Below are 25,958 nucleotides of genomic sequence, written 5' to 3'. Positions count from 1 at the left end.
GCTGTCGGCTTCTCTTGCGTCAAGCGCTTGGGGAGATTGGTCTTTAACCCCAACTTGTGTACACCGAAAACACCTTGTGTCAGGGGCTTTTGGCCCAGGTGCCCTTGCGTCATTAAAAATCGGATAATAATTATCAGTTATCTAGGGCGAGTAAAGCTTGCTTCGCCCTCAACAAAGTGTGTCGCACTGCGCTGAAGTGTGCTTTCATGGTCTTCGCGGGTGGTTTGGTGAGGAGGAAATTTATTTCGCGTAGGCCACATAAGCCTCTGGGAAGTGGGAAAGGAATTCCATCAAATGGCCGAAAATTTAGCCGGAGTTTCTCGCTACATATCCAGCTGGAACTCGCTACATATCCAGCTGGAACTCGCTACTATCAACGACTGCACCTTCAGTTTCACAGGGCTGCAAAGCATTCATCATGCCCGTCACTAATAACTCGCTCATTATTGCAGAAGTAAGCAGCGAATCACCACGAGTTACTAGCCGACCGCAGGTGCTGAGAAATAGATCGAGGGATTACCTTTCTGATAATGCCCACTCCGGTGTACAATGCTATCAGTGATCACCCAGCGTGTGCTTCCAGTGCTGGACAAGGAGCGGTCATTGGGTCTGTTCGTTGCAGCAAGGTGGAGGCCAGGCCACCAGGAGTCAGAGTCGCAAGGCCCCTGACTCCTTTGGTATGACGTGTAGTGTGTTCTCAGAAAGGGGCTATATTGGCGAGCGAGCAAGGCAGCAGTAGGTGAGGGAGAGGAGGAACTGCGCGGTGAACACGACGCCAAGCGTTCTTCGCGTTCTCTGGCCACGCCTGAATAGGGAGTGCGGGCTGCCGCCCAAGACAAGTGAGGGCCATAAATGCGAGCCGCCACAGGCTTAGCCTTGTTTTTTTCTCCGCTTCGATGTTCTGTAAACGTCGTTAATAGCGCTCCGGTCAAACCGCTGCGCGCCTTGCAGGGGCGCCTGGTGGTCCCAGCAGTCCTCACACATACTGAACGAGCGAGTAGTGTCCTAGGCGAGTCACGTCATGGGTCTCATGCTTGCGCTTCGCGATCGCCATCGAGTCAATGCCACCACGCGCATTGAGAAACACTACTGCAGGCACCGCCTGTTTAGCCGCATACTTCGCTGCGGTCGTGGAAATTGATTTCCTAGCTGTACTATCTCATAATCGAGTGACTATAAAAAAAACTCTGAGAAAGTAAGAGCAAATGCCAAGCAGTTCCAAGTACATTGACTGGAAGTTAGTATATAATGGAGAAGAAGCAATTACTTCTCGTTGATTTTCAAGCAGGGCGGAGCATGAAGTTATAGTGTGGCGGTACTGTATACTCTGTACATTCTGGACGGCAGCAAAAAGGAATAAAAAGACTTGACGATTAAAAAAAATTAACCCCCACTTTACTTCGTTAAACTAAATGTGACGTAGGTGCGCTAGCACAATATATATGGACCCTTGGCATACGTTGCTTATGACGTTTTTGCAGACAATGTAAGTGGCAGACGGCGGGACGCTGTTTCTGCCTTTCCACCTGAATGCAGCTGCCGCGAAACCAGTTTGCCTTCTTTCCGCTAGGGCGCATCAAGCGCTCTACCCTCTGTTTCATTTGGCTACAGCTGTCGTACACGGGTTTCATCCTTTCTAAGCGGCTACATCTGCCGCGAAACCGGTTTTCCTCCTTCGCCAGGGCACATAGCGGCTTTTTCGCTAGGGACCCACCTAGGGCTAGCGCAGGAAAAGGAAAGGGGAATTTCCATCTCCCCTCTTTTGCAACCTGTCGCACGTCGCCCTCTCTTCGTCTTCTCTCTCGCACTTGCATTTCCCGCTTCTCTGAAAGTGCAGAGGAGGACTTCCCTCTCTCCACTCTGCCACCTGCCAGCCGTGGCAGGTGGAGGCCTCATCCGCAGCAGACAGGGCGGCTTTTTTGCTAGACAGGCATCTAGTGCTAACGCACTGAAAACAAAAGCGAAACAAGCAGCGACCATTGGAGGAGGCAATCCCATGCGCCTGCTTACTAGCATCGTCGCGTGCCTGCTTGGTTGATCCAGAGAGGCGTCATTGGTCCAATAGACCTACGTGAGCGAGCATCGCTTTAACGGAAAGAACTTTCCATCCGCTGGCGGCAGGCGCTCGCCCGCTGTCGATAAACTATGCCACTTTGTGACAGGCCGCTTGCGTGAGAGGAAATTTTAAACGCGATTTTTTCTTCGTTAGAGTGCGGCGCAGGCATGCTGACTCATTCGTAGCTGACACAAAGCCTGAGCTACGGCTTCAGCGAGCCGTGGAACGCCCAAGAAGTGTCTCGTACGCGTCAGGGCGGTACGCAAAAAGACGCAAAACCCGGACAGGTCGCGCCCTGGCAGTTTGTGGCGAAAATAAGCTTTTGCAACTCCGCTGCGTGCACTTGCGTGAGACGTACGCCGTGGCAACTGTTGCGTGACCGTAAAATTATGCTCCGCGTTGCATAATGCATAGAAGAAGGTACGCAACACGTCACGCTTTGCATCGCGTTGGCACGAGACGAGTGACGCTGGCTTCGTAGTAACGAGGTGCTGATAACCGAGGCTTCGCACGTGTAATTGCCTTTTAACCGTGCGTAACGTAACGTGTCACCATTAGCACTTCAAATTCAGTTGGCTGCAGAAGGGAGTGATGTAGCTAATTGTAAAGTTGTGCCTCGTAGCGACGTTCAGTCTGTTCTTTTTTTTTCTTTGCCCGTAAGGAAAAAAAATGTCCTGCCTGGTATGTTATGCGGAATTTAAAACGGTGCTAAATTGAAGCAGTCGGTAAACTTGTTACATTGTTGATGGTGAAAAATGTGCACTAGGTGCGCATCGGGTGAAAGAAAGCGTTGTGCCCAGTTCACATCATCCCTCTGTTGTTCCCCAGTTCTGCTCTGGAGTTTACAATAGATATTTGTCTTAGGTAGTAAGCCTATGCTTATTCAATGAAGCCCGCTCGAACTGTTCAGCCGCTGCTTCAGGATTATTTGCCTTGCCGAGAAACTCTCTGCCTTCGGCAGAATTTGCTGCCCTCCACATGTTTGACCGCGTACAGAGCAGAGCAGTTTCCCGTAGCAAACGGCGTGAATTTCCCGAAGGAAATATTCAGCTCGTCTGGCCAATGCCCGGCATTTTTGATTGAACGCAGTTTGCCTACCACACAGTTTGGCTGTCAGTGAGCTTTGGCAATGTAATCTCAGCTCGACTAAAACACAGTTGTTCGAGTGTGACAAAAATGTTCCTCGCGTTGCTAATGCGCATAGTGCTGACTGTTCACATTGTAATATAAAACCGAAAGTATATCTGCTTCGGAAACGAGAAGGAAAATTGGCTTCTTATTTTGGTATGCGTCTTGCCTTTCATGCTACTCGCTTTTTCACCTCTCCATAGCATGTGCATTGCCCTCTCGTAGGCCTCGTATTGCATGTAATGTTTTTCTTTTTTTTCGACTGTGTATACATTAGTGCTGGAGGTTTACTCTGTTCGGTATCACGTTTATCGCCTAGCTAGTGCTCTTAGTTCTTATTTAACTAGGCAAAGATAGCCGGTGCCGCCTAAGGATTCCAGCATATCCAAACAACAAAGGCAGGAGAGTAGCCCAGTTGTAAAAACGATCATTTTCCCCCCCTTTTTTTACCGAAGAAACCGAGCGCACGAAGCCTGTCCCGCTCACTGGGCCCGTGCAGCTCAGGCCCCCGTGAGCGGAGCATGTGGGCCCAGGTGGTGTGCAAAGGGGCGATCGGCGTGTGCACGCAGGGACTGCCTCATGACGACGGCGGTGAACAGTTTCACGAGCTTCTACAGCGGCTTCGTGATCTTCGTGTACCTTGGCTACATGGCGGCCAAGCAGGGTGTGCCAATCCAGCAGGTCGCCACCGAGGGACACGGACTGGTGTTCCAGGTCTACCCCGAGGCCATTGCTACGCTGCCCGGCGGACCCCTGTGGGCCGTGCTCTTCTTCGTCATGCTGCTCACGCTGGGCCTAGACAGCGCGGTCGGTGTTGTCCACTGTCACGCATGCGCGTAGCGAACGGCAAATCGCTGCGATCACTCAGGGGACACCAGATGAGTGCCGTGTGACGGATGAGACGCAAGAGCATCTATAAGCATGGATGGGTGCCCTGAATTGGAGCACCGAAGCGCTGGGCCATCGGAGTAATGTAGGGGGCCACTGAGGGCGGGCGATTGGAGTCTTGCTGATGTCAGCGCCAGGGTTTAAAGCTGCCTCCAATACTGCCTGCGACGTGGAAGAGGCGCGCGCCACTGTTTACAGCAATACATCATGCGATTATACACGACACAAAACTGAAGGGGTACCTGTCCTATTATAAGCCCAGCTGCCCCGGTTTCGCGTCGTCGTCGGTCGCTCCCCTCTAGCGTAGAAAGACTTGGAACAAAAAAATAGCTGGAACGGGTACAAGGTCACTTTACCGTGGTCTCTCTCGATCCACCGGAGAAGGCCCGCTTGGGCGACCTAATTCGAACCGGAGGCCCCTACACGGATCGTCCCTCAGCCACGAATGCGTCTAATCGTTCATAGGACACTCGGCTATAAGCGTTTATTCAGTGGCAGCTATGCGTGACATGTTTTAATCATTTCGCGAATCAGCTAGCTCTGATTACTCGACGTACCTTGAAATTAGGCGGCTGTAATTTTTCAGTTTTCCCTACAAACCTCACTCTAGTTTCTTTACCTGGTGCATTAGTGTAAAATCTGGCCGTAGCTCAGAACCCTGCGCTTACATGTTGCAATTTTTTTATTTATCTACAAAAGCTGCTGTCTCGGAGGAGAGACATAGCAGGAGTGGGTACATACATTAGTAAAAAGCAAATAATATGGGTAGCATAGAAACAGAGAACATACAAGCATTAAATACTATTTTAAGTCAAACGCTGTCTGCATATGCCAATTGCGATGACTTGAATCTTCAACCGCTTATTTTATGTTGAAGGTAAAACATCGTCAAAGTGGTTACAGTAACAAATGCGTCTTTTAAAATTTCCTGGCTTAATTTGCTCCTACGCTGAAGCCACTTGAGAAAAAGGGTTAGTTCATGCCCTACGAAGTTGTGCCGCTTTTCTCAGGCGCGATTCCATGATATTTTTCGCTATCTCGTCCGCCTTGTAAGAGAACAATTACAGCGATAGCGATGCATTCCACACTAAACCATACCATTCTACGAAAACTCTGACGATCTAAGATTATGGACTAGTTCAAACTCATTGTTCCGTCCCTCTTGGTTCCCGGTCGCATATGTTTCCCGCTCCCTCTTTAGCGTTCCCGCAAAAATGCTGATTGGAATGCCCCTCATTGCACGCCAGCCTCGTTCGGCGACCCGCGTCTCGTCTCGACTGGCAGAGCAGGGCCGAGCACTCGTCGCATCGCTGTGCATTGGCCGAGGCGCAGGTGGCGCTCTTCTGACGGGTTCTTCTCCCCCCTTCTCAGATGGGCGGCCTAGAGAGCGTCATCACAGGCCTCATGGACGAGTTCAAGACGTTCTTCTCGCGCTGGCGCTACCGCCGGGAGGTATTCACGGCGATCGTCATCTGCGCCTCCTTCTGCGTCTCCATCGTCAACGTCACCAGGGTCAGTAGCCCCCAGACGCGTCCACCTGTCGCCATGGGCGCGTACTCGGAAGCAGCGCATAGATGAGAGGGCGACACAGGGAAGCCGAAAGAGGGGAGCGTACTCTTTCGCTCTTAAGCTTAACGTCCTTATTTTTTCACGGATTTTGTTTCAACGAGACAGGTATCTCCCCCCCCCCTCCCCCCGACTTGGATCCGAGAAATAAGAAGTGGTAAATGGCGGGAAAATGTATTGTTGCGGCCGTAATACCGTCGTCAAAATCGACCTTCCACATAATCGCAGCCATGAGGGCGAAACGAAGACTCTATTCTTTTTAAGCTAGAAAGATTCCCTTGAAAACCCAATTGGTTTTGGCTGCGGCTGCGTTGCCGAATTTAGCTGAGAGGAAAATTTTAATTCCATGAAGCTCCATTGACGCCGCGCATTTTCCGTAGTACCGATTCTGCTAATACAGCCGCCAACATCTGACAGTGCTCACTTGGTGCTCACTTTTTTATTATCTTTCATTGTAGGCAGCTTTCTTGTAACAAAAAAATGACACTTTCCTCCTAAGAATAACATAAACAAGAAAACAAAGTATCTAGTCCATGCCCCAGGATTTCACAATAGGGTTCGCGGACTTCTGACGAGTGTTTGCTGCTTATTTAGGCCGTTTATTAGTTTTGTGCAGCTTTTTGCTGCCATGCTAACAGCGTTGGCGATTTCACTTGGTTTCGGGTGAAGATTTAGCACTTATTCTGCGGCTATTTTCACCTTGGTCACTGAAGGGCGACACCGAACATGCGGCAGTTTGCCAATGTTTGCGGTTCTCATTTATGATACCTGCTCTGATTGGTAGGTATAGCTGCAGGTTTTGTTAGACAAGCCCAAAATAGGGACCAAGGTGGAGTCCGAGAGCAGATGGACCAGTGTGACGTTAATGTTTTCGTACATTTCGCTACCCTAACGTTAAACGTGAGAACTTACTTTTCTTTTTCTTTCTAATATCGTTTTTAATATTCACATTGTATACATTCCGGGATTTAAAAAAAAGAAAGGATTGAAATAACAACTGTTTTCTCCGCATGAAAATAGTGCCGACTTTTTTTTTTCGTACTAACTTTGTATCGTAACTGTTTATCCCTGACACTTTGTGCTACCGGTTTACTGTGACAATAAGTGCTCATCATTGCATGCTTACTGCTTTAGTAATATTTGCTTACCGTGTACGTTCAGTGTGCTCAGTTTGTTTGGCACTTTACGGTAAAATTTAATCACAAATAAAATCTCACGGAAACGAGTCAGCATCGCTGAATCGCAGTTCAGGACTTCGCAGCTAAATCTGAACTTTGAAGTTGAGGTTGTTAGCTACAGGAGGCATTAGTCTCGCGTCTTTCTGCCGGCAATAGGAACCACCTTAGCTACGCTTAAATAGTAACTAAAAACAAAAGCTTCTGGCACAGTGCTGTGACCTAGTAGATCGCTGCCACCCCGCACACAGATATCATTGTTACCACCAGCACTTTTTTTTTTGCATAGAGTACGCGCCAAGCGTAGCAGAGCTCGAGTCAGCACCACAATCCTTATATCTCTGCGATGGTACAGCAGGGGGCACGCAAGTCTTTACAGTTTCGCGCGAAACTGTAATAAATAAATAAATAATATATATATATATATATATATATATATATATATATATATATATATATATATATATATATATATATATATATATATATATATATATATATATATATATATATATATATATATATATATATATATATATAGTCACCGAAACCAAGGTGCATAGGGGAATGTTAATTTTTTTTCAATGTGTTGTGCTTATCAGTGGGATAATAATACTTAAATTAATCTATCGCCTAACGAAAACTACCTATAAAGCAGCAGAAAAAACAACCATGCCGCCGGTCGGATCCGAATCCATGACCTCCGAATATCGCGTCCGGTGCTCTACCAACTGAGCTACGCCGACGGCTGTCCAATCTGCTGCTCTCGTGGGTATTTATGTTTATTGGGTGTAAGCGAACCTTGAGAGTGTTCACCAGCGCCACCCTCGTGCACAGCGGAGGACGTAGCACGTCCTGTAATACCGCGAGTGTGACGTAGAACGTCATCTAACGGCGAGGGCGGAATCTGTGCGAGAGCTCTCTTATGCTACCTATGGCATCATGACACACACACACACACACACACACACACACACACACACACACACACACACACACACACACACACACACACACACACACACACACACACACACACACACACACACACACACACACACACACACACACACACACACACACACACACACACGCACACGCACACGCACACGCACACGCACATATATATATATATATATATATATATATATATATATATATATATATATATATATATATATATATATATATATATATATATATATATATATATATATATATATATATATATATATATATATATATATATATATATATATATATATATATGTATATATATGTATATATATATATATATATAGTGCCGGATATTCTGACGGCTTCATTTCGGTAAAGGCGCCCATGCACCAGTGGCACTGAATGCAGCAAAATAGAGAAGGCATAGGTGGGAAAGGGTACAGTGGTGGGATGCGGAGGGTGGAGAGGTTGTCCCAATAAATGTGCCTGTGGCGTGCTACTTCACCGCTACTACATTGGGGGCAAAGGAAGGACAGAAATGGGGAGAGAGTTAAAATAGGAACTGCTGATGTCATAATAAAGCGAGCTGCCTTCACGGTGCACTCCTAGGCACAAGGAGTTTTGTGTGCGCACGTGCGCATTATAGGCGCGCCAACGCCTGCGATTTCGGGGTGTAGCGTCAAAGTTGAAATTTTCCTGAACACGCCGAACGTACGCATTGACCACAGCGACATTCTTCTGTGCCAAGACGCGCAGTCGCAGCGCAACAGCAGTATTACGCGTAGCGTGCCAGAGCTGCAATGTGCGACGACATATCGCTGCAGACGAGCGAGACAAATCTGGTACTGGCGTTTGTAGCTAGAAGCGTCCCTTGTCCCTTGTTCCGGTTGTGCGCCCCCACGTAAACGCAGATCCTACCCCTCTGCTTGTGCTGCGGATAGCAATGGGTGGGTCTACAGACTGGTATTATGCTTGTTGGAAATTTACTCAGTTTCACAAAAGCATCCTGCATCATGACAAAAAAAGGAGCACACAGCCGCAGCATTTCTGCCATAACATGCAACGTTTCACACAGTTTTTACGTTCTGTTTGCAAACTGCGCACCGAGGTATTTAAAAAAAATGACCCTGCATACCATGAACTGCTTCGAGCGTTGCGCTGATAAGCCGGAAAAAGTGCAGCAACAGCTGGTGCCTCCACCATCGGCCTGCCCCTTTCCACCGCCGACGGGACAAGCAAAAGCACGCGAAGGAGTCTTTCTCCCACCTTGTTTCTAATAGGAGGACAAACAAGTTTGCGGGTTGAGCGAAGTAAAATTCGCAACAGCACTGCGTACGTACCTCTCGCTGGGCTGGCGTCGTCATTTTCCACGGGAGAACTGCGCCATTCGTTTCACTTTTGTGGCCTCTCGAGAAACTCGCCACGCGTGAAAATGCGTGTCGCGCAACTTAGTCCCGCGTTAAATATTAAACGGTCCATATTGCTCAGATGCCTCATGAATGCCTGATAGTGCGGTGGTCGCCACAAGAATTCCGCTTTTCCTCTTCACTTTTGCGTGGTTTAAACCGAGTGAACAAAACATCTCATGAACGCGAGATTGCGGCCGCTCGAATGCGTTGTAGGCAGTGCGGTCACGCTTCGCTGGACGTGCCATGACAACGGCCAACAGCACGCTTGCTCAGTCACGCGGTGCCAGGCACCCACAAGATGGTTCGCCTGAGCCTCGTCCGCTTTCATAGGAGCTTTTAAAACGAAAACTTTTCTCAGCATAGCCTCCCATCAAGCGTACTTAGGCGCTTAAGGGATTTCGGTGGGAAAGTTCTTGTCTGCTTGAAAGAGAAATTAAATTATTAACATTGACGGATATTTGGCTGATGAGAGACTGAGAACAGGAAATAGAGCATCGCGCCAACTAAGTACACGCTTTGAAAGTGGGCTGTTCTGTTATTAAACCGCGGCTCGGGTTACGCAGTGCTCCAAGTCGTCGCGATGAAATCTAACAAACATCATTCGAGGCACCCGAAAACTCTGTACTTTGTCTTTTGAAGAGCATGCGGAAAACACGCGAAATTGCGATTAGCTTCGTCGTCCACCTAGAATGAAAGAGAAGCAAAACAAAAGCAATTGCCTTTAATCAATTTCCTTCAGAGCTTCAGCCTTACTCCTATATTACAGCGAACACGCCTTCCAGAAAAGAACTCCATTTTTGTGCAGACCTGAATATCCACTAAGCTGCTTTGGGATGGCGACAAAAATGGAAGCCATAGTTAAATCGGTCATCAGAGGAAGCTAAGGGAGAACCAGCTGTAAAGCTTACTTTCTTAAGCTGCAGTGAGGACAACCTCATTTTGCGCATTCGGCATGGAAGTTAGATGTCGCGGGAAGAAAAGGAAAACTAATCATGGTCTGAAGCTGCGTGACCTTGATTTCACATTTTATAGCAATTCGTCGCTGCTGACATGAAAAAACTGAGAACACGAAAGCGGTAGAGCAAACTACCAAAGCGTCTCTGGGCACACAGACAATGAAGACAAATGCTGTCCCCTAGTTTTGCATGATGACCTTTCTGCTTGGGTATTCAGTTTGAAAAACGCGATGACACAAATAGTCTGATGATTTCGCCAGCATAGTATGATTCCCGTATAAAAGCTGAAGGCAAAGTTGGCAAAATGATCGTAGCAATTATTAGTCGAAACTAATACCACCATCACCTCATAACTAATACGCAGACAAAGCATTCGTGCACCTGCCGCTGCATTTAGCAATGGAAAACAAAAGGAGAAATACCATCACACATGCAGAATCGTGTACTCACCCACGTGCTCCCGAAAAGAATGCTTCGTCTCATACGCCTCTGTGTGCTGTGAAGCACGCTTGTCAGGAGCATTGCATGCAGCTGGCGAACACAGTCGATCACCTAGGCAGGAGGCAGGGAATCATGCTCAAATGCCTGGAAGTGAACTAACAACTCTGAAAGGGGTGTTAGCCAAATTTACGGCCCAAAATCAGAAGTGCAGCAAAGACACAGCGTAAAATGGTGAATGAATAAGAGGATACAAAACGGGTCCCTGCTGCCGAGAGGGAAGGACTCCATGAAACGAGGAGGAAACTGTCCGCACACCAGTTCCAGGAACACATAAACCCTCGGCAAACGCTGGACATCCGTTTCGCGCTCGCTTAGAGTGCTGAGAAACTGCCAGACTCGGCGATCATCGGCGTAGACAGCGGCGTGCTGCCGACGCGTGGCGGGTGTCCCGCCGCCGCCGCCTCGCCGGGGCACGAGTGGCTCCTTAATTAGCGCGGCCGGCTCCCTCCGACCGCGCACCGGGGGCGTTTCATTGTCGCCGGGATGGGCGGACCAGCTGCGCCGGCCACCGCGACTCCGCCGCGGGCGCAATTACGGGGGCCGAGCGCACGCCTTGCGCTCTGTCCACGCGCAAACACGCGACACGGCAATAAAAAGAGGCCTGCGGCGATTTACTCGCAGGCGTCGCCTAATTGGCCTCGTCCCCTGAGTCGCCACTGGACTTCTTTACCCTGGGCCTGCACGCGCACGTGACACGAGACAGCTCCTTACTTGTAAAGAAAAACGAAGTAAGCACAGGGCATAATAGGCCATACCACAAGGTCCGGCGCGCTCCTGGAAGGAGCAAGCTGCTCGAGACTTGCTGATACAGCGTCATTCTTTTTTTTTCGAAGCATGAGGTGTACTTCCAGGTGGTGTCAGCTGATTGCAGGCAGGCGATTGCGAAATCTGGAAGCCTGTCAGCCAAACACGGTTCGTCACCAGTGGCCAGACAGTGAACGAGTAAATTGAATTTTCGAAGCGAGTGGCTTAAGCCAGTGAACGAGGAGATACTCTGAGAGAAGCGAGACTCGAGACCATACCATGCACAATGAATCGCTGCAACTGATGGCGATTCCTCCGAGCAAGGGATCATACTGCTTTAGCCATTTTGTGTTTTCTTGTATTTGCGGCTTGTTTGAGAACTTCGGTGTGCAACTAAAAGAGCTGTGTGGTGTAAAAAAAAAAAACAGCTTAAGGGAAATTAACGATCGGTTTCTTCTGTAGAGAATCCCGAATTTTGACTGCAAGATAGTGACGTGGAACTGGTGGGAAGAATATCAGATGCCAAGAGTAGCGCCTTCAGCAATTTTGAGAGAGCTCGGCCGAAACACAAGCGCTCTACAGCTGGTGGCGTGCGCCCGTCATTACGACTTCAGTCTACGCGATGCCACAACGTTTGAGGCACAATTCCTTGTACTGGACTCTTCTTCCTGACACATTTCTCCGTTCCGGTGCATTTCAAGGGCACATACTTTCTCGTTACTTCCCCAGACATGGCTATCGAAAGTGCCGCGGATCGGATCCTTCTTCACATGGCTAGGGACCCTCAGAAGCTCCCGCATCAGCATCTGGTGCTTCCTCTAAATCTTCACAATCTCCTTGTTATAACAAGGGCATGGTGAAGATCTTCGCTTCGAACATAAGTACCGTAGTACTTATGTTCTGCATATGTGCGCGCTGACTCTGGCGCTTGCGCAGTCACTGAAGTTGATAACTGGCCGGCCTCCATCCCCCTCGCGAGCCTTTTCCAGAAGCTGGCAGAAGCTTAGTTCAAAACCTGTTTCATCTGTGGGTGAGCTTGGGATTTGCTGCTTTCTGCACAGCCTGTCTCGTGATGGTAACTAGCCATTTCCGCTTTTCTGTTACGCCCGAAGTCAAAATTAAATTGAAGGCAATATTAACGGAAAAATTAATCGGTGTGTGTATCATGCTATATATATATATATATATATATATATATATATATATATATATATATATATATATATATATATATATATATATATATATATATATATATATATATATATATATATATATATATATTTACACACTGTTGATTTCTTTCATATGTATAACGATCCCCTCATTTCCCTTCCCTTGTCTGCTTATATATTTGCGGCCTACCAATGCCTATGCGAACTACATATTGTACGATTAAAACACACATGCGCGAAATGTAGGCCCGCCGTCATTACGTACCAGTCTGTTTTCCTTAGAACCCTTCATGAAATTGTATTTACTTCGGAACTAAATTTTGTCAGACCGAGTTAATTATTAAATAAGCCTCAATCCGGAAATCTGCACTGGTTTGTAGAGTTGATAAATGTGTAAAATCGTATTTTACCTAGGCATATTCATCATTGCACTACTCAAACATCGCTGCGATACTAAGGCCACATTAAGGGGGCTTTTGTCATCTTTAGTACTGAGTTCCTTTGGCCTAGCCAGACTGTGCAGCAATTTTTACGAGGACTACCATGCATCTCGTACCTGGAAGAACGCAGGACGGCTGCCCACTGTTTTCAGGCGAAGCATTTAGCTTCACCTGTTTGACAGAATAGCACGAGAGGCGATAACTTTCGCGCGCATTTATAGACCAAAATTTTATGCGTGTCCTATTCACAGGTAAGCCAGTTTTCTTTTAGAATCATCACACACACTGATCCTCGGCTATTTTTTACGCGAGGAGGTCGGGCTTATCAATTTTTTTTTTGTGGCCTCTTTGCTTGTTCTCAGCCGGCACTTTACGGGCTGCCTTAGAGTACTTACTCTCGCAGCACTGATTTTCAAGTGGCGCACCGCTCTCAGCTCTAGGAGGCACAAAAAACATTTTTTTATTACACAGACATGCATTCTAGCGTTTGCAGGCCATATTTTTGTGGCAACGCATCTGTGTCCACTCTGCAGAGCTCACCTGTGCAACAGTATAGACCACCGATGTCTCTTCTTAAGCGCACACTGCAGTGTACGTGGCCGCGGAGGTATTAGGATGAGTTATCGAGGTGAGCTTGGAGAAGTAGAATATGATGCAGAGAAAGAAGCAGAAGACGAATAAGAAGCATGCGGGGGCTTCTACGAGAAATCGGTGGCAGTGCATTTGCGCAGCAGTTGCACACAACGTTTCGCGTGCGTGTCTGCACGCTCGGAACGCAGCACAGATACGGAAACATTTATTATTATTATTTTGGACAGCGAAGGTGTGTTAACCTATACGTGACTGACTGCAGTTTTATGATCGTGTTACTTAGGTGGACACTGTTACACTAAAGGGAAATGAAAGACGTGCAATAGGCCTCTTGCATTTTCTTTTTTTGTAGTCTGTTAGTAAACCCCTGGTGGTGCGACGTGTTTCGTACGCGAAATAGTGGACAGAAACCGCAAATCACTGTGACAATTGCCTCCGTCCTTGCCGTCATTCAATTCGCAGGGGGGCGGTTACATGATCACATGGCTGGACACCTACTCCGCCGGAATCTCCCTTCTCTGTGCGGCTCTGTTCGAGTCGATAGGCATCGCCTGGATTTACGGTGAGCTGACCATGCAACTGGCGCTCGGCGCGCAACGAGCACGTGGGCGCACGGTGCTGCCACCTCACGCGGGCTGCCGTGAGCTGAAGTGCTGGCGACGAGAGTTTGTATAGTCGACAAATTTCAATCGGAAACTTGCATTTCTGAGCAGAAGTTTGTTTCTGCACGTGATAATTTTTTGTTTGTTTCTGCACGAGAGTCATTTTTAAATTGACCCGAATTAACAAATGTTTTCGCTGCGAAACTGTCTCCCATGTAACAGGCCTGGACCGATTCTGCGGCAACATACATGAGATGTTGGGTTTCCGTCCGGGAATTTTCTGGAGGCTGTGCTGGAAATTTATCACTCCGACTTTCCTTGTGGTAAGTTCCATGTCATTGCAGCTTTGGCCGAAGCACAGCATGATATTAGGCTCCTCGATATTAGACGCCTTGATATTAGCTTTCATGCTTTCGAGAGATAAGAAAACGTGAGCAAAGCATAACAGCAAAACAAGCGATGAGCTGCCAGAATGTATGTAGTACTATTTTTTTTCTTTCGCACGCATGCATGTATGCTTTGGACGGTCACTCCATAGCAACAATCATATTTAAGACACGCCGCTGGAAATGTTGAGCGGAATGGCACCTTGCCCCTCTTAGACCAGCTCGCTTCGCTGCGATGTTTTCAATGTTTCCTATCGGTAGTGCTTAGGTCGACGTTCACTGCAAAGGCTCCTTTGGAAACACTCTCCACTTGAGGTGTTCTCAGAGCACAATACTATAACATCGCTTCGTATTGCCCGTAAGTCCTCCCTCGCTCTGCAACCGGCAAGGCATCCTGGTTAAGCTCAACTTGCAAGGGTGACTGTCCTAACCTGACAGCGGTCGCAAGTTTGAGTTCCGGACCCGGATGAAGTTTACAGCTTAAACTTTGCAGCCGTCGGATTATGTTCAGCGGTACCCTAATAGTGGTTCGATAATGGCGGTGTCTAAATGCCCGGCCTACGAGCCTTCTGAAATAGACGGCGCAAGTGCCTCGGTGCGGCTGCGTTCCACGATGGGGCGCTCATTCGTGGTGCGTGCGCGCCCGCAGGCGGTCATCATCAGCGGCGTGGTGAACCAGGCGCCGGTGGAGTACCACAACTACCGGTACCCGCCCTGGGCCATCAGCATGGGCTGGGGCCTGGCTCTCTCCTCGGTCTCCATGGTGCCCCTCGTCGCCATCATCATGCTGTGCCGGGCCAAGGGCAACTGCAAGCAGGTGACGCTTCTTCCTCCTTGCAGCTCGTCCCGTGCGTCTCGCGACGAGCGCTAGAAGTCGCATGCTGCATCCCTCTGTGCTCGTAGATTTCTAAGCGCTAAACGTTCGCTGGCGACATTCTTGCAGTAAACTCAGGCCATCATGAGATGATCATGTCGCCAATGAACACAGTGAAGTTAGCTGATAAAACGACTTTTGTACTACACTGATCTTTCGACGAGCCCAGCTGAGAGACCCTTGAGTTTTGTAAAAAGTAAGAAGAAACAGCCATCATGCGAATTACGATAACCGTCGTTGATTACAACGAAATTATGCTCATTACCCTTTCTGCGCCCATTTTTTTGGTTTAAGTTCACAGTCACTTAACGAGGTGTGCTTTTGATTTGCAGAATATGTGGAATCTCTTCGCTGGCGGCAGCAAAAAATAGATGTATGATACACAAATTATTCGCACCGTTCATGATGACCACTCTGGCCACAACGCTTACCTCGTGACACGCGGCCTGTGCGTCAGTTACGCGAGCCAACGTGACTTATGAGATGCGCTGAAGGCGTATGTAATGAACTCCGAATGAAATTCGTGGCAGCAATGCCAACCAGCATGGATTAGAAGCTGCCGAACAACGGGACATTAGCAATGCGAACTCTAGCGCTTCTCTTAAAATTCCTTCACCTTCTTCTTCCTTCTTCGTCTTACCGCGCTTGCCTTTTGCCCATGTGGGGTCTCTGTTTTTATCTGATGGCCTCCTCATAATCCACACGTAACACGAAAAATATTGCATCAAAAGTGCTGGCTGCTTCTACTTTTTGACGCTCAGAGAAAACGCAAGCCCATCTACGGTGCGCAAGTAGAAGCTGTTTTAATTAATTTCAAAAGTACTGATAAACGCGACTGGTAATTGTGCGCAATGCGCCCCTGGGAAATGAAGCATGTTGCGTATCGTCCATGTGTGGGTAGCTTTTGCCCATAAGAATTTCATGGTTACACAATTTCCTCAAAAACGGCTTTAGTCATTTATTCATTTTTTTTCGAGCTTGCCAAGGACGTATTTTATGCGCTTGTTTTCTTCACTTCTCTTTTTTTTCTTTTTGCCTAGCATTGTTGTTTATACTGTTTTGCATACAGTCTGGTTTACAGTTATTCTAGCGATGCGCCGTTTGCGGCACCAACGTGATGATTGGGCGAGGCGTTGGTACAGACGTGTGCAGTACTCATGTTCGGATTCTCGCTTCCTGCAACAGACTCCGCTGGCCACTGATCGAAAGTCCGAACGTCTTACTCACACGAAGAATGTCGGAGTTCAAGAGCTGACCATCATTTGTTTCTCCGAATATCACACAAACATCACTTTACCGGAATCCGAGACATAACCGCGATCTCAATAAAAGTATACCTATGCTCGCCTATAGTCCCCACTGCACCGTTCGATGGACACGATGGGCCTGGCATAGGAGCAAGTGGCTGCCTGTTGCCCAACATTCGCTTCGCTTATTGCGATCACCCCCTCGAAATGTCCCAATTCTTGATTTATTTCTTCATAAGCGCGGCGATGACTTCGTAGTCACGATGTGAGGTCTTGGCGCTATTTCATGCCGGTGCTGTTCGTAAGAAAGCTGCTACACAGGTGCGATGCTTCTGTTGCAGAGAATCGCGTACACCATAACGCCGGCCGCTGAGAGGCAAGAGGAGAAGGAGAAGGGCGTTGTCGAGAGGTTCAAGGTAAGCTGGCTCCGTTCTTGTCTCCTCCTGACGCGCGTCCTGCATCATCGTCGAAGGGAACAACTATTCTGCTCCCTCCGCCGGCAGATTTGCGTTACGAGAGTGCCAATAAAAAATCCGCGGTTACAAGATGTGGCAGAATGTGGATTTCTGCTCGTCATGAGTCGCATTTCGGCGGCTTTACCGACTGGAGCATGTGCCACACTCTCTCACTCGCTCGTCTTTTTTTGTTTGTTTATTGCTGTAAACATGGGTTACCACGGCAAGAGTGCGTGCTCAAGGAGTATAATATCGAAGCCCCCCGCACGGCGTTTTTTTCTCCCCTGACAGACTCGTTCAGCATGACAGTAAGTGCACGGCTAGTCGACATTGACAACTAATAATGTGTCGTTTCCGCGAAATATAATCAACTTTTGGTTATGCCTCGTTGTGCATTAAAAAAAATGTAATCTCATCAAACAAGGCATGAACGGGTACTGAACGCGATTCTGTCTATCAAGGTTTGGGCGCTGACGGGGTAGTGGTGTAGCCAGAATGATTTTTGAAAACCTTTTTTTTTCGGCTACAATCACGCTAAGTGCGCGCTTTTAAAGAAAAAAATTCAAACGCCGTTATTTTGCAGATTACCAGTACTTTCGTCACAAAAAACGCGTAGATATGACTTTTCTTTCGAAAAATGAACTCCTTGGGACATCCACTACACGCACGGTACAGTGAAAGTCAAGTGCACTATCAGATTTAAACGCTAAATTGCGTGTTCCAGGAAGGGAATAAGCGGAGTACCAGTTTGTTCTCCCATTCTGACGTCGACGGCATCAAAGGCATAGTGCTCTTGATGAAGTCTTTGGGATTCAATATTGCAATGAGTATTATTGCATTGAGCATTGAGCATTACTGCATTATTGGGCAACACAGCATTTAGGCTCAGCAGAAGCTAAAGCATGTTTTTAAAGCATGTATGCAGCGATTTGCACATTACTGGCGCCTAAATTCAGTCAATTCAAGGACAGCCAATTCACGTCGAAGTCGCACCTTGCGCTGGCAAATTACGCCGGTTAGTAAAATATCAGGATAACATCACTACTGAAAAATTGTGGGCTGTTCAAAAGGGTGGCATACTAGGCTAGTTGGGGGTTATCTCTTGTATTGTGCCCTCGTCGGCATGCGCTGTTTTCTTAAGTACATTTCTTATGTATATAATACTAGTAGGAGGCGTAACAGAAAGCATTGAAGGTTGTAACGTAGCGTCGAGGTTAGCGTTTTACCAGGCGCCTTGTATGACCTTCTTCTGTACGCAAAAGGAAATAATTCGGGTATTCGGTTATGCGCTGAGATATAATGTCTGTGTAAAGTTCGAAACACGGGAATACCCCATTCACGCCGTGTTGGTCTATGCAACCAACTTATGTTTGGTCGCACAGATGAACTGTGCGCAGGCGAGGTGCGTAGGTGAGGCATTTGGATGTGCTGTGCTGACGTATTCGTGAATATCAGAGCACCAAAATGTTGGCACGGCCCTCTAGCTATAACGCACTGCACAAGCAGTTTTCAGAGGCTTAGGCAACGAATACTCGTGTGCATAGCGCCGCAGTGGAAGCGATTTTAGATGTACGTACAGACAGCGTCCACTGTTAAGCTTAATCAGGAAGTATTATGAGATTTCGACGATACTTAAGCTACACACCGACCATTTAATGACATCGGTAAGAAGCGAATACGGCTTAGAGTACATAGTATTTCACCACCTCGCGGCCTGCAGTTATTAAGGGAGACCTCACCAATTACAGATTTTTTTATGAATGAGGTTGGGCTGTACACGTGTCAGCTCTCTTGCTACTTGTGCCTTCTTTTCATGCGCTTTCGCGACCACATGTCGTGGACGACCAGTGGCTTACGCTGTATGCTGTGTCATGTTCGTGCACACGTTGCGGACTAACAGCCGGCGCTCACGATGCTTTTTGCTTGTTCTCTGCAGCTTAGCCACTGGACATACGTCTAAGCTGCTGGACATAGACCATGGCCTCTACCTTTGCTGAAGATGCCCCCATTGTGACAGTACACGCATTTGTTTGGACAAGAGTCTCTGTGTTCTCGCCAAAGCACCGAAAAGCCAGTCAGTTTCGTGCGCTCTCTCCCACGTGTTCCCCGTTTTGCGTTGCTTCCACAACACCCTAGGCTAGAAGACTACCAAGGTGCTTGAGAGAACGTCGTACGTGTCGAACGGTTTGTAACGTCGGCAGGTGTGCTCATGGTGGTGCGGCCAGACGCTTGTGCCACGGTTTCCTGCTCCAAGGCCAGCACTACTGCGAGGCCCACTGCCAGGGCGAGGTGCCTCTCCACGTGCACCAAAATGTACGGCGAAAGTGCGGAGATTATGCAACACGCCAAAGGTCGAACTCTATAAAAGAGCCGAGTGCGACGCCGACAGAGCGTCGGCCGAAGCGCTCAGGTAATTCCATCGGCTAGCAGCTGCAGCTGAGAAGGTTGTCGCAGACGTGCGCTACTCACACTGGTCTTATCTGACGCTGCTCAGCCGTATTTACGGGCTACGTCTCTCCGGGGACCAACAGCATTCTCCTTGAACGTGGCAACCTTTCCTCGTAGAGGTCAGCGTCATCTTCGTGAGGTCGCTAGATTTTGGTGTAAGTCTCTATGGTTCGGAGATTCAAACATAACCTTCGATCTAGCTTAGCGGGTACGTCGCGCACTACCAGTCCCTGCCCGTGCCGCTGTGTTTGCTGCTGACACGCTGATGGTCATGCCGGTTGCGTAGTCCTTCCAGGGAGGTCAAGAGACTTTCGCTTGTAGTCGAGCCCCCGTGACGCCCAGCAGACCTGCACAATGTCCGACAGACAACTGCGTGGTCCCATACCGTAAGCTTTCGTGTGCTGATGCATGTAATAAGCTGATCAAGGAGCGACCCTCCGTTGCATTGTAGAAGGCACGGCACGTAACGCTGTCGTCCAAGTCCGCTTCCTTTGCTCCACAAATGCCGCAGATGAAAACAGTACGGCAGTTGCTTTCCCGTCCCCGAAATTAGCATGCACGCTTTGACGCACGTCACGAACAGCAAAACAGTGCAATATTTATCAACGGGGCCAGTGTGCCAGGCTAAAACTGCCCAAATGGTATGGATGGCCGATCAAGAGGACATTTGCACTTTGCAGAACTGCTCCACGACGCTGAGCTTCTTTAGAGTAGACCTCAGTGAATCTGGGGCTCATTCTGGTTATGTGGCACGTGTTGGGGACCACCGGCGGGTTGTTTTAGTTAGATTAGATACTACTTTTGCTGTGTCGTTGTATGTCCAGAGAGCGAGGCTGCGTATCCCAAGGCAGAGCTTCACATAACCACAGCTTTTGTCTGTTCATCGTCCCTGCTGCACGAAGTAAAAAAACGATCAGTAAAAATAAAAATAGACCTTCATGAAGGTAACGAAAGGTGAATTTACGTACACCCTCATAGGCCATAAGGAAGGATTTTACGCTATTCGGCTATATTTTCGCAGTTTTACTTCGAGCTACAGTATCGACAGCTGACAGGTGGGTCCGACTGGAAGAAATCTCGTGATATTTAAGCCCTGCTTGTATTAAGTTGGCTTGCCGCACCTACAGTCCTTGAGGGCCCCTGTGGACGCCTTTGGGTTGTTCAACAAGCCCATGGAAAGGCCTTCGCCAAAGCTCTATTTTACGTAAGACAGCGCGCTTTATTTCGAATGCTTCAGGACCAGTCACGAAGTACTTTCACTTTTCGTGACCCTATATACGTAGCACGTCCGAGGAAAGCCGTGGATGTTTCACTGTAGCGCACATTATTTTATAGTGACTTGTATATACATAGCCGCTGCAACGCGCATACACTGGCGTGTGGGTACGACCCGTAGTGCTCGACACGCGTCAACAAACCGCACAAAACAATGAGCGTTCCATTCATGACTCAGCTTGAGGCTTGGTGCGCGAAGATGCCCTCGCTGTCGCTTTGCATTTCCGGCTCAGTGTCGGAGCTCTCCGGACCTCCCATTGTACCATTGCCCTTCATGTGTGCAGCTTGGCGTCAGCGCAACCGCTGCTGGCGACATTGTTGCCGCATGCTTTCTCATCTCCTCGCGAGAGTGAACTGATCGTGACGAGCGCTTCGAGACCACACGTCCAGCTTCTCCTGTCGGTGGGCTTCTTCGTGCGCTCAAGTGCGCGAACGGAAAGCGCCTTTCCGTTGCAGAGTGAGCCCGCGGTCAGGCAGCTGGCCTCGCGTCGGACGCTGTGGGCGAAGTTCCGTGCGGAACTCGCCCGGACTAGTTTCGAGCTTGACACTGACAACATGCACATTCACGCCTTCCGTCTCCGCGTTTGCCGTATGTCGTAGTAGTCTGTCACTAGTGGGAGTACGTACCTCTGGCAAGAAGCAAACGGAAAGAAACGTGAAGGGCTGCGAACTTCATTTTTGAACTGGAACAGTAAGACGGTTCCGTCTAGCCTCAGAATGTTTTATTTTTATGTTTGCTTCGCGGTGAGGCGAGGGCTTCACGGAATCTAGATTATATTTCCCATATTCATACCTTCCCGTGGTGGCGAGCTTTTCAGGCATCATCTGAAGTGTTTCATGCCATACTGATCGCAAGTCCACAAATATAGACTGTCTACCTTGAGGCGATCGTCAGAACGTAGAACGCGTTTTCGTTTTCTTTTTGGTTTATTTTGATTTCTCTTGCTTGCATAATGTGAACACAACCCTAAATATTTATTTTTATTTGCCTACCAGTGTGAACCATGTCACTGTAACACAAGACAACAGCTGAGAGGAAGCCCCATATTTGAAAGTGCACGTACTACAGCATATCGCTTCTGCGCACAGAATTCATATTACGAGTATGGTCTTTTTGTGCATTGTTCATTATTTTTCCGACGTGTACTTTGAATGTAATCAACTCAGGGTGTTGGAATGAAGTGGCGTTTGCCCGACGCTGCGTTTGTCGTGGCTCATAGCGCCAGCGGAGACGCGTCCAGATCGTAGTCCATTGTCTAGCTTTGACCACAGTGGTGTCCAGACATGTGTGCTATACGGGCAGGTTCACTGTAAACACCACTTGTGTCCACGCGCACACAGAATGAATTATATACTTGCCATGTCAGCGTCGGTGCATTCTGGAGGCCCTTACACGCAGCTCACTGGGAGACACCTCGCGGGTTATGTGAGCGTAACAAAAATAGGCTGTGTTTGCTTAGCTGCCACGCCGTGTGCCTCATTGGAGTGTCTCTTCGCACGAGTTTGGTGGCGCGGCAATTTCGCCTCCCGTCTTAATGTCTGCAGCATGAGGCTGTTTTTGAGATGAGCGAAAAATTAAATAAAAATAGGGATCGTGAGCGGGGCGTGGAGTGGGCGCTAACAGGTTGTGAATGTCCGCTGCCTCCAGAGAAGTTTCTTGGCGGGATGGAGCTGTACTCCCGAGACAACTGGTGGTTGATAAGCGGCTGGGGCGTCTCACCGGACGCCAACGCGGCTGCCCTCGCGTACAGCGCTTCCCCGGCGCGTTGTTTCCATGTAGCGGCCGCGTTACCCCTTGAGACCTTCACCCGCCAGCCCCCTTTATCTGCGTAATGTGTGACCGTTAAATTCAGAGTGCGCGCTTAGGAAAAAAAAGCCACTTGACTATTTTGCGTGGATATGCGCTTCATATTCAACACGTGGCAAGCATGCAAGGAGTACTATGCGAGCCTCTTTTAAGGGCAGCATTATTTTTCTCTCGCCAAGCACGTTCGTATTCTAGATGTGCGTCCGAGAGGCACGCTCGTAGTATTCTTGAGCCTCGGCGGCGGCGGCGGCGGCTGTGGTGCTCGCTGGCCCACGCGAACGTGCCGGCAGGGTGGACCTGTGACCGCGGAGAGGTCGCTGCGTCACGGACCGCCACGCACGTAAAAACATCTTGGTTCTTCTCGCTTGTGAAGGAGAAATGAGATGAATTCCAGTATCCGGCAATATGCACGTTTCAATGCAATAAACGACAGAGCGGCGGAATGGTCAGAGTCGCGTCTGGTTGTCTCTTCCTGCGTCTTTGCGGTGGAAGATGACTCATCCCACCACTGGACAGGAAAGAGAAATCGAAGAGGCCAGGGCTGGAGGAAAGACAGGAATATGGAGATGAAGTGACGGCGGCAAGCTAAATGCCCCACAGGCTGCACGGACACAATCCCTTCTTTACTATAGAAGAGAAAACGAAAACACAGGAGGAGGTATAAATGATCAGAAACGCACTCAAGAGGCGAGTACAAGGTTTGAAAGCTGTGACCCGTTCGACCACGTTTATGGTGGCCATGCCAAAGGCCTCCACTTCGGCTCTGCACGGGGTATTCTGCACTGTCGAGTGACTGAGTATAACTAGCCAGGAAGTTGTTTTTTTTTCTTTTCCGACGAAGCGCTTGGACATCTATTCTAACTTAAGCTCACCAGCATTTTTCCCAGCTTTATCTGCGTGTGTGGGTGTAAGGATGCTTGCACACTTACAAACGTGTATCTGCGGCAGAAAAGAATCTTTGATTAAGCAGAAATGGCTTGACATACAGGAGTCCACTCACTAAGGCACGCCGGCCGCTGATCATCCTCAACAACGCCTTATGCATTGAAAGAGGAGAGGGAAAAAAACAAGTAGAATAGGCATGCGAGTCGCAAAGAACAAGCTCCGATAAAGATGGCAAGAAAATCGAGCCTTCTGGAATTCACAGCAATGTGCGGCGCTTATGCCACCACCTTGGACAAAACTACAGAACGCTCCGTGGCATGTCTGACTGTCGAAGCTTCGTTTTTTTTTTTGCGCTGGTCATGCCACGAGCCTGGCAGAGACTGCAAGGGCAGGTTGTAGAGCGCGGCTCGTCGTCGGAGCTTCGGGTCACGCCCTCTGGTCGGGGAACCCCTGGCGGCACGCCCAAGAGAGGTGGCTCCTGTCTTGTTTTGCGTTGAGCAGGTCTCCTCTCTTCGGCGCCTTGTCACGACGACGTCAGGGCGCACGCGTCGAGCCCTCACCGAGCACCACGCTGGCCGCTGCCTTACCGGGCTCTGTAAGCGGCAGGGTTAAATAAAAGTAAAGGAAACCAGTTTGTAGGACTGCGTTCCAAAGAACCACGGTTCCCGATGGCGAAAAGCCAGCGCCGTTCCCGCCGATGTGTCGGCAGGCCTGTTTGCGTTTTGAGCGCTGGCACGTGAAACAAGCGGGCCTCGTTCGGCGCTAGCGTGAATTTAATTATTTGCCAGCAGCCGGGCGGTGTCTCCACGCTTCCTCCCGGGCTGACGAGGCCCCACGCGCGCTCTCACGACGCAGGAGCCGCACCACGATTAGATTTTTGTTCTCGGCTGGCTCTTTCATTTCTGTACATAATCAGTGGCGCTCATGGGTTCTCTTGTTGCGCTGTTGTTCTTCATGGTTGGTTGTTCTCGCTCTCTTTCTGCTGTTACTACTCTGTGCCCGCTTTGTTCGCGCGTGAAATGGGTGTTGAAAATAAAGCAAAAAAAGAAAACAAAATGCTGCGACGGCGCGCAGTGTCTTGTCACCGTTCAATCACGCTCGCTCTCCGCGGCCTGTCGCCCATCGGGCTGTCGGCGTCATGGCCCGTTATCGTCCGGGTTTGCCGCCACCTCGTTTTGGCGCAATTTCCGGCTGCCTGCCGCCAAAGCGCGGCCCTGTCTGCCGCTGGAGCCTACGATAGCTGCCGCCACCTTGCTGGCTGCACCTGTTGCTGTTGCTGCCGCCGCCTGTAGGGAGCGATCCGTCCAACGACGCCCATGATGCGAACTTTGCTTCTGCACGTTCACACGGGCTTACCCGTAATCAACGAGCAGCCCGCTCGCAGCCTCTCGACTCCTCCACGGGCCCTCTTGACGCAGGGGGCAACTCAAGTTTTGCGATTAACTGCAGCCGTGCAGTGTTGGTTCAGCAGTGTGCGCTTAGCTACAGCGATTGAGTTACTGAGGGAAAACTCTAACAGCGTCCGCAGAGCAGACAGCTACAGGAGCAGGCCCTGCCGTCACATGGCCAGACTAGAACACCGGGATGAGCCATGAGCATGTCGCCTGGGCACTTTTCGCACGGAACTTTAGGTGCAATGGCAGCGTGGTTAAGGCGAAACAAAAGACAGCTTTCGTTTTTTTTTTTTTGACCGATGGCGATAGACGAGGCATTGTGAAAATTGGGGCAAAAGTCACAGACGAAATGTACAGAAGTTTGCAAAACTGTGTCTACTACAAGATGCCAGCACATCCTTTACGACGGAGCGTACACTAGCCGGGCCTTTGCGCAACAGTGCCCTTCATGGGCAGCGATTTTCCTTCCAGACGATTCACCCCACGCGTAGCATTTTTTCGCTGTAATGACCTTTTTTTTGTACTCGCTATACAGCATTGACGACTGGAGATGAAAGTCGGCAGAAAAAGCAGCCTTGTCCCGCCCTTGCCGCTTTCTTACTGTTCGATACCTCAACACCAACTAGGCAGACGGTGCGTAGTTGCTCAAGCATTTCAAACCTCCACCTGACCGAGAAGGGACGCCGTAGTGGATGGTTCCGGGTTAATTTAGATCACCTTGGGTTCTTTAGCATCTATCGAAAGCTCAGCATACGAGCGTTATTAATTTCGCCTTCCCCAGAACGCGGCCGCTGCCGCCGCCACCGGAATTTAATCCCCGACCTTGTGCACAGGCCGGAACTCCAAAGCGTCCGATTCACCGCGACGGGTGATACGGAGGACGTAGCCCGGCGTGAGCACCGCGTCCGCGCTTCTGGCAAACATTTCAGCGTATGCACCCCGATGCAGGTGGCACCCGTAAAACTTAATCTCATATGGCTCCAGTGGTGTGTTGGAAAA

The 25,958-nt window shown here is 49.1% G+C and overlaps 1 protein-coding gene across 3 annotated transcripts in view; it reads left to right on the top strand.

Annotated features, from left to right (window-relative positions):
• The window catches only part of LOC144113830 (sodium-dependent noradrenaline transporter-like), a 106,540-nt gene extending 81,906 nt beyond the window's left edge, over positions 1–24,634 (top strand). For 2 of the 3 annotated variants that reach the window (XM_077647170.1, XM_077647172.1), the window contains exons 9-15: positions 3,754–3,991; positions 5,444–5,584; positions 14,049–14,148; positions 14,411–14,511; positions 15,224–15,391; positions 17,037–17,111; positions 19,087–24,594. In XM_077647170.1, the coding sequence (XP_077503296.1) occupies positions 3,754–3,991; positions 5,444–5,584; positions 14,049–14,148; positions 14,411–14,511; positions 15,224–15,391; positions 17,037–17,111; positions 19,087–19,110 (847 nt within the window). In that variant the 3' untranslated portion in view covers positions 19,111–24,594. Of the gene's footprint in view, positions 1–3,753; positions 3,992–5,443; positions 5,585–14,048; positions 14,149–14,410; positions 14,512–15,223; positions 15,392–17,036; positions 17,112–19,086 lie in introns of all 3 variants that reach the window. The other variant, XM_077647171.1, reaches the window with a different exon arrangement.
• The last annotated feature ends 1,324 nt before the right edge of the window (positions 24,635–25,958 follow it).

Source organism: Amblyomma americanum, chromosome 1, assembly GCF_052857255.1.
Source record: "Amblyomma americanum isolate KBUSLIRL-KWMA chromosome 1, ASM5285725v1, whole genome shotgun sequence".
Taxonomy (NCBI): domain Eukaryota; kingdom Metazoa; phylum Arthropoda; class Arachnida; order Ixodida; family Ixodidae; genus Amblyomma; species Amblyomma americanum.
The sequence above is the reverse complement of the archived record's forward strand: the minus strand, read 5'-3'. Positions and strand labels throughout refer to the sequence as shown.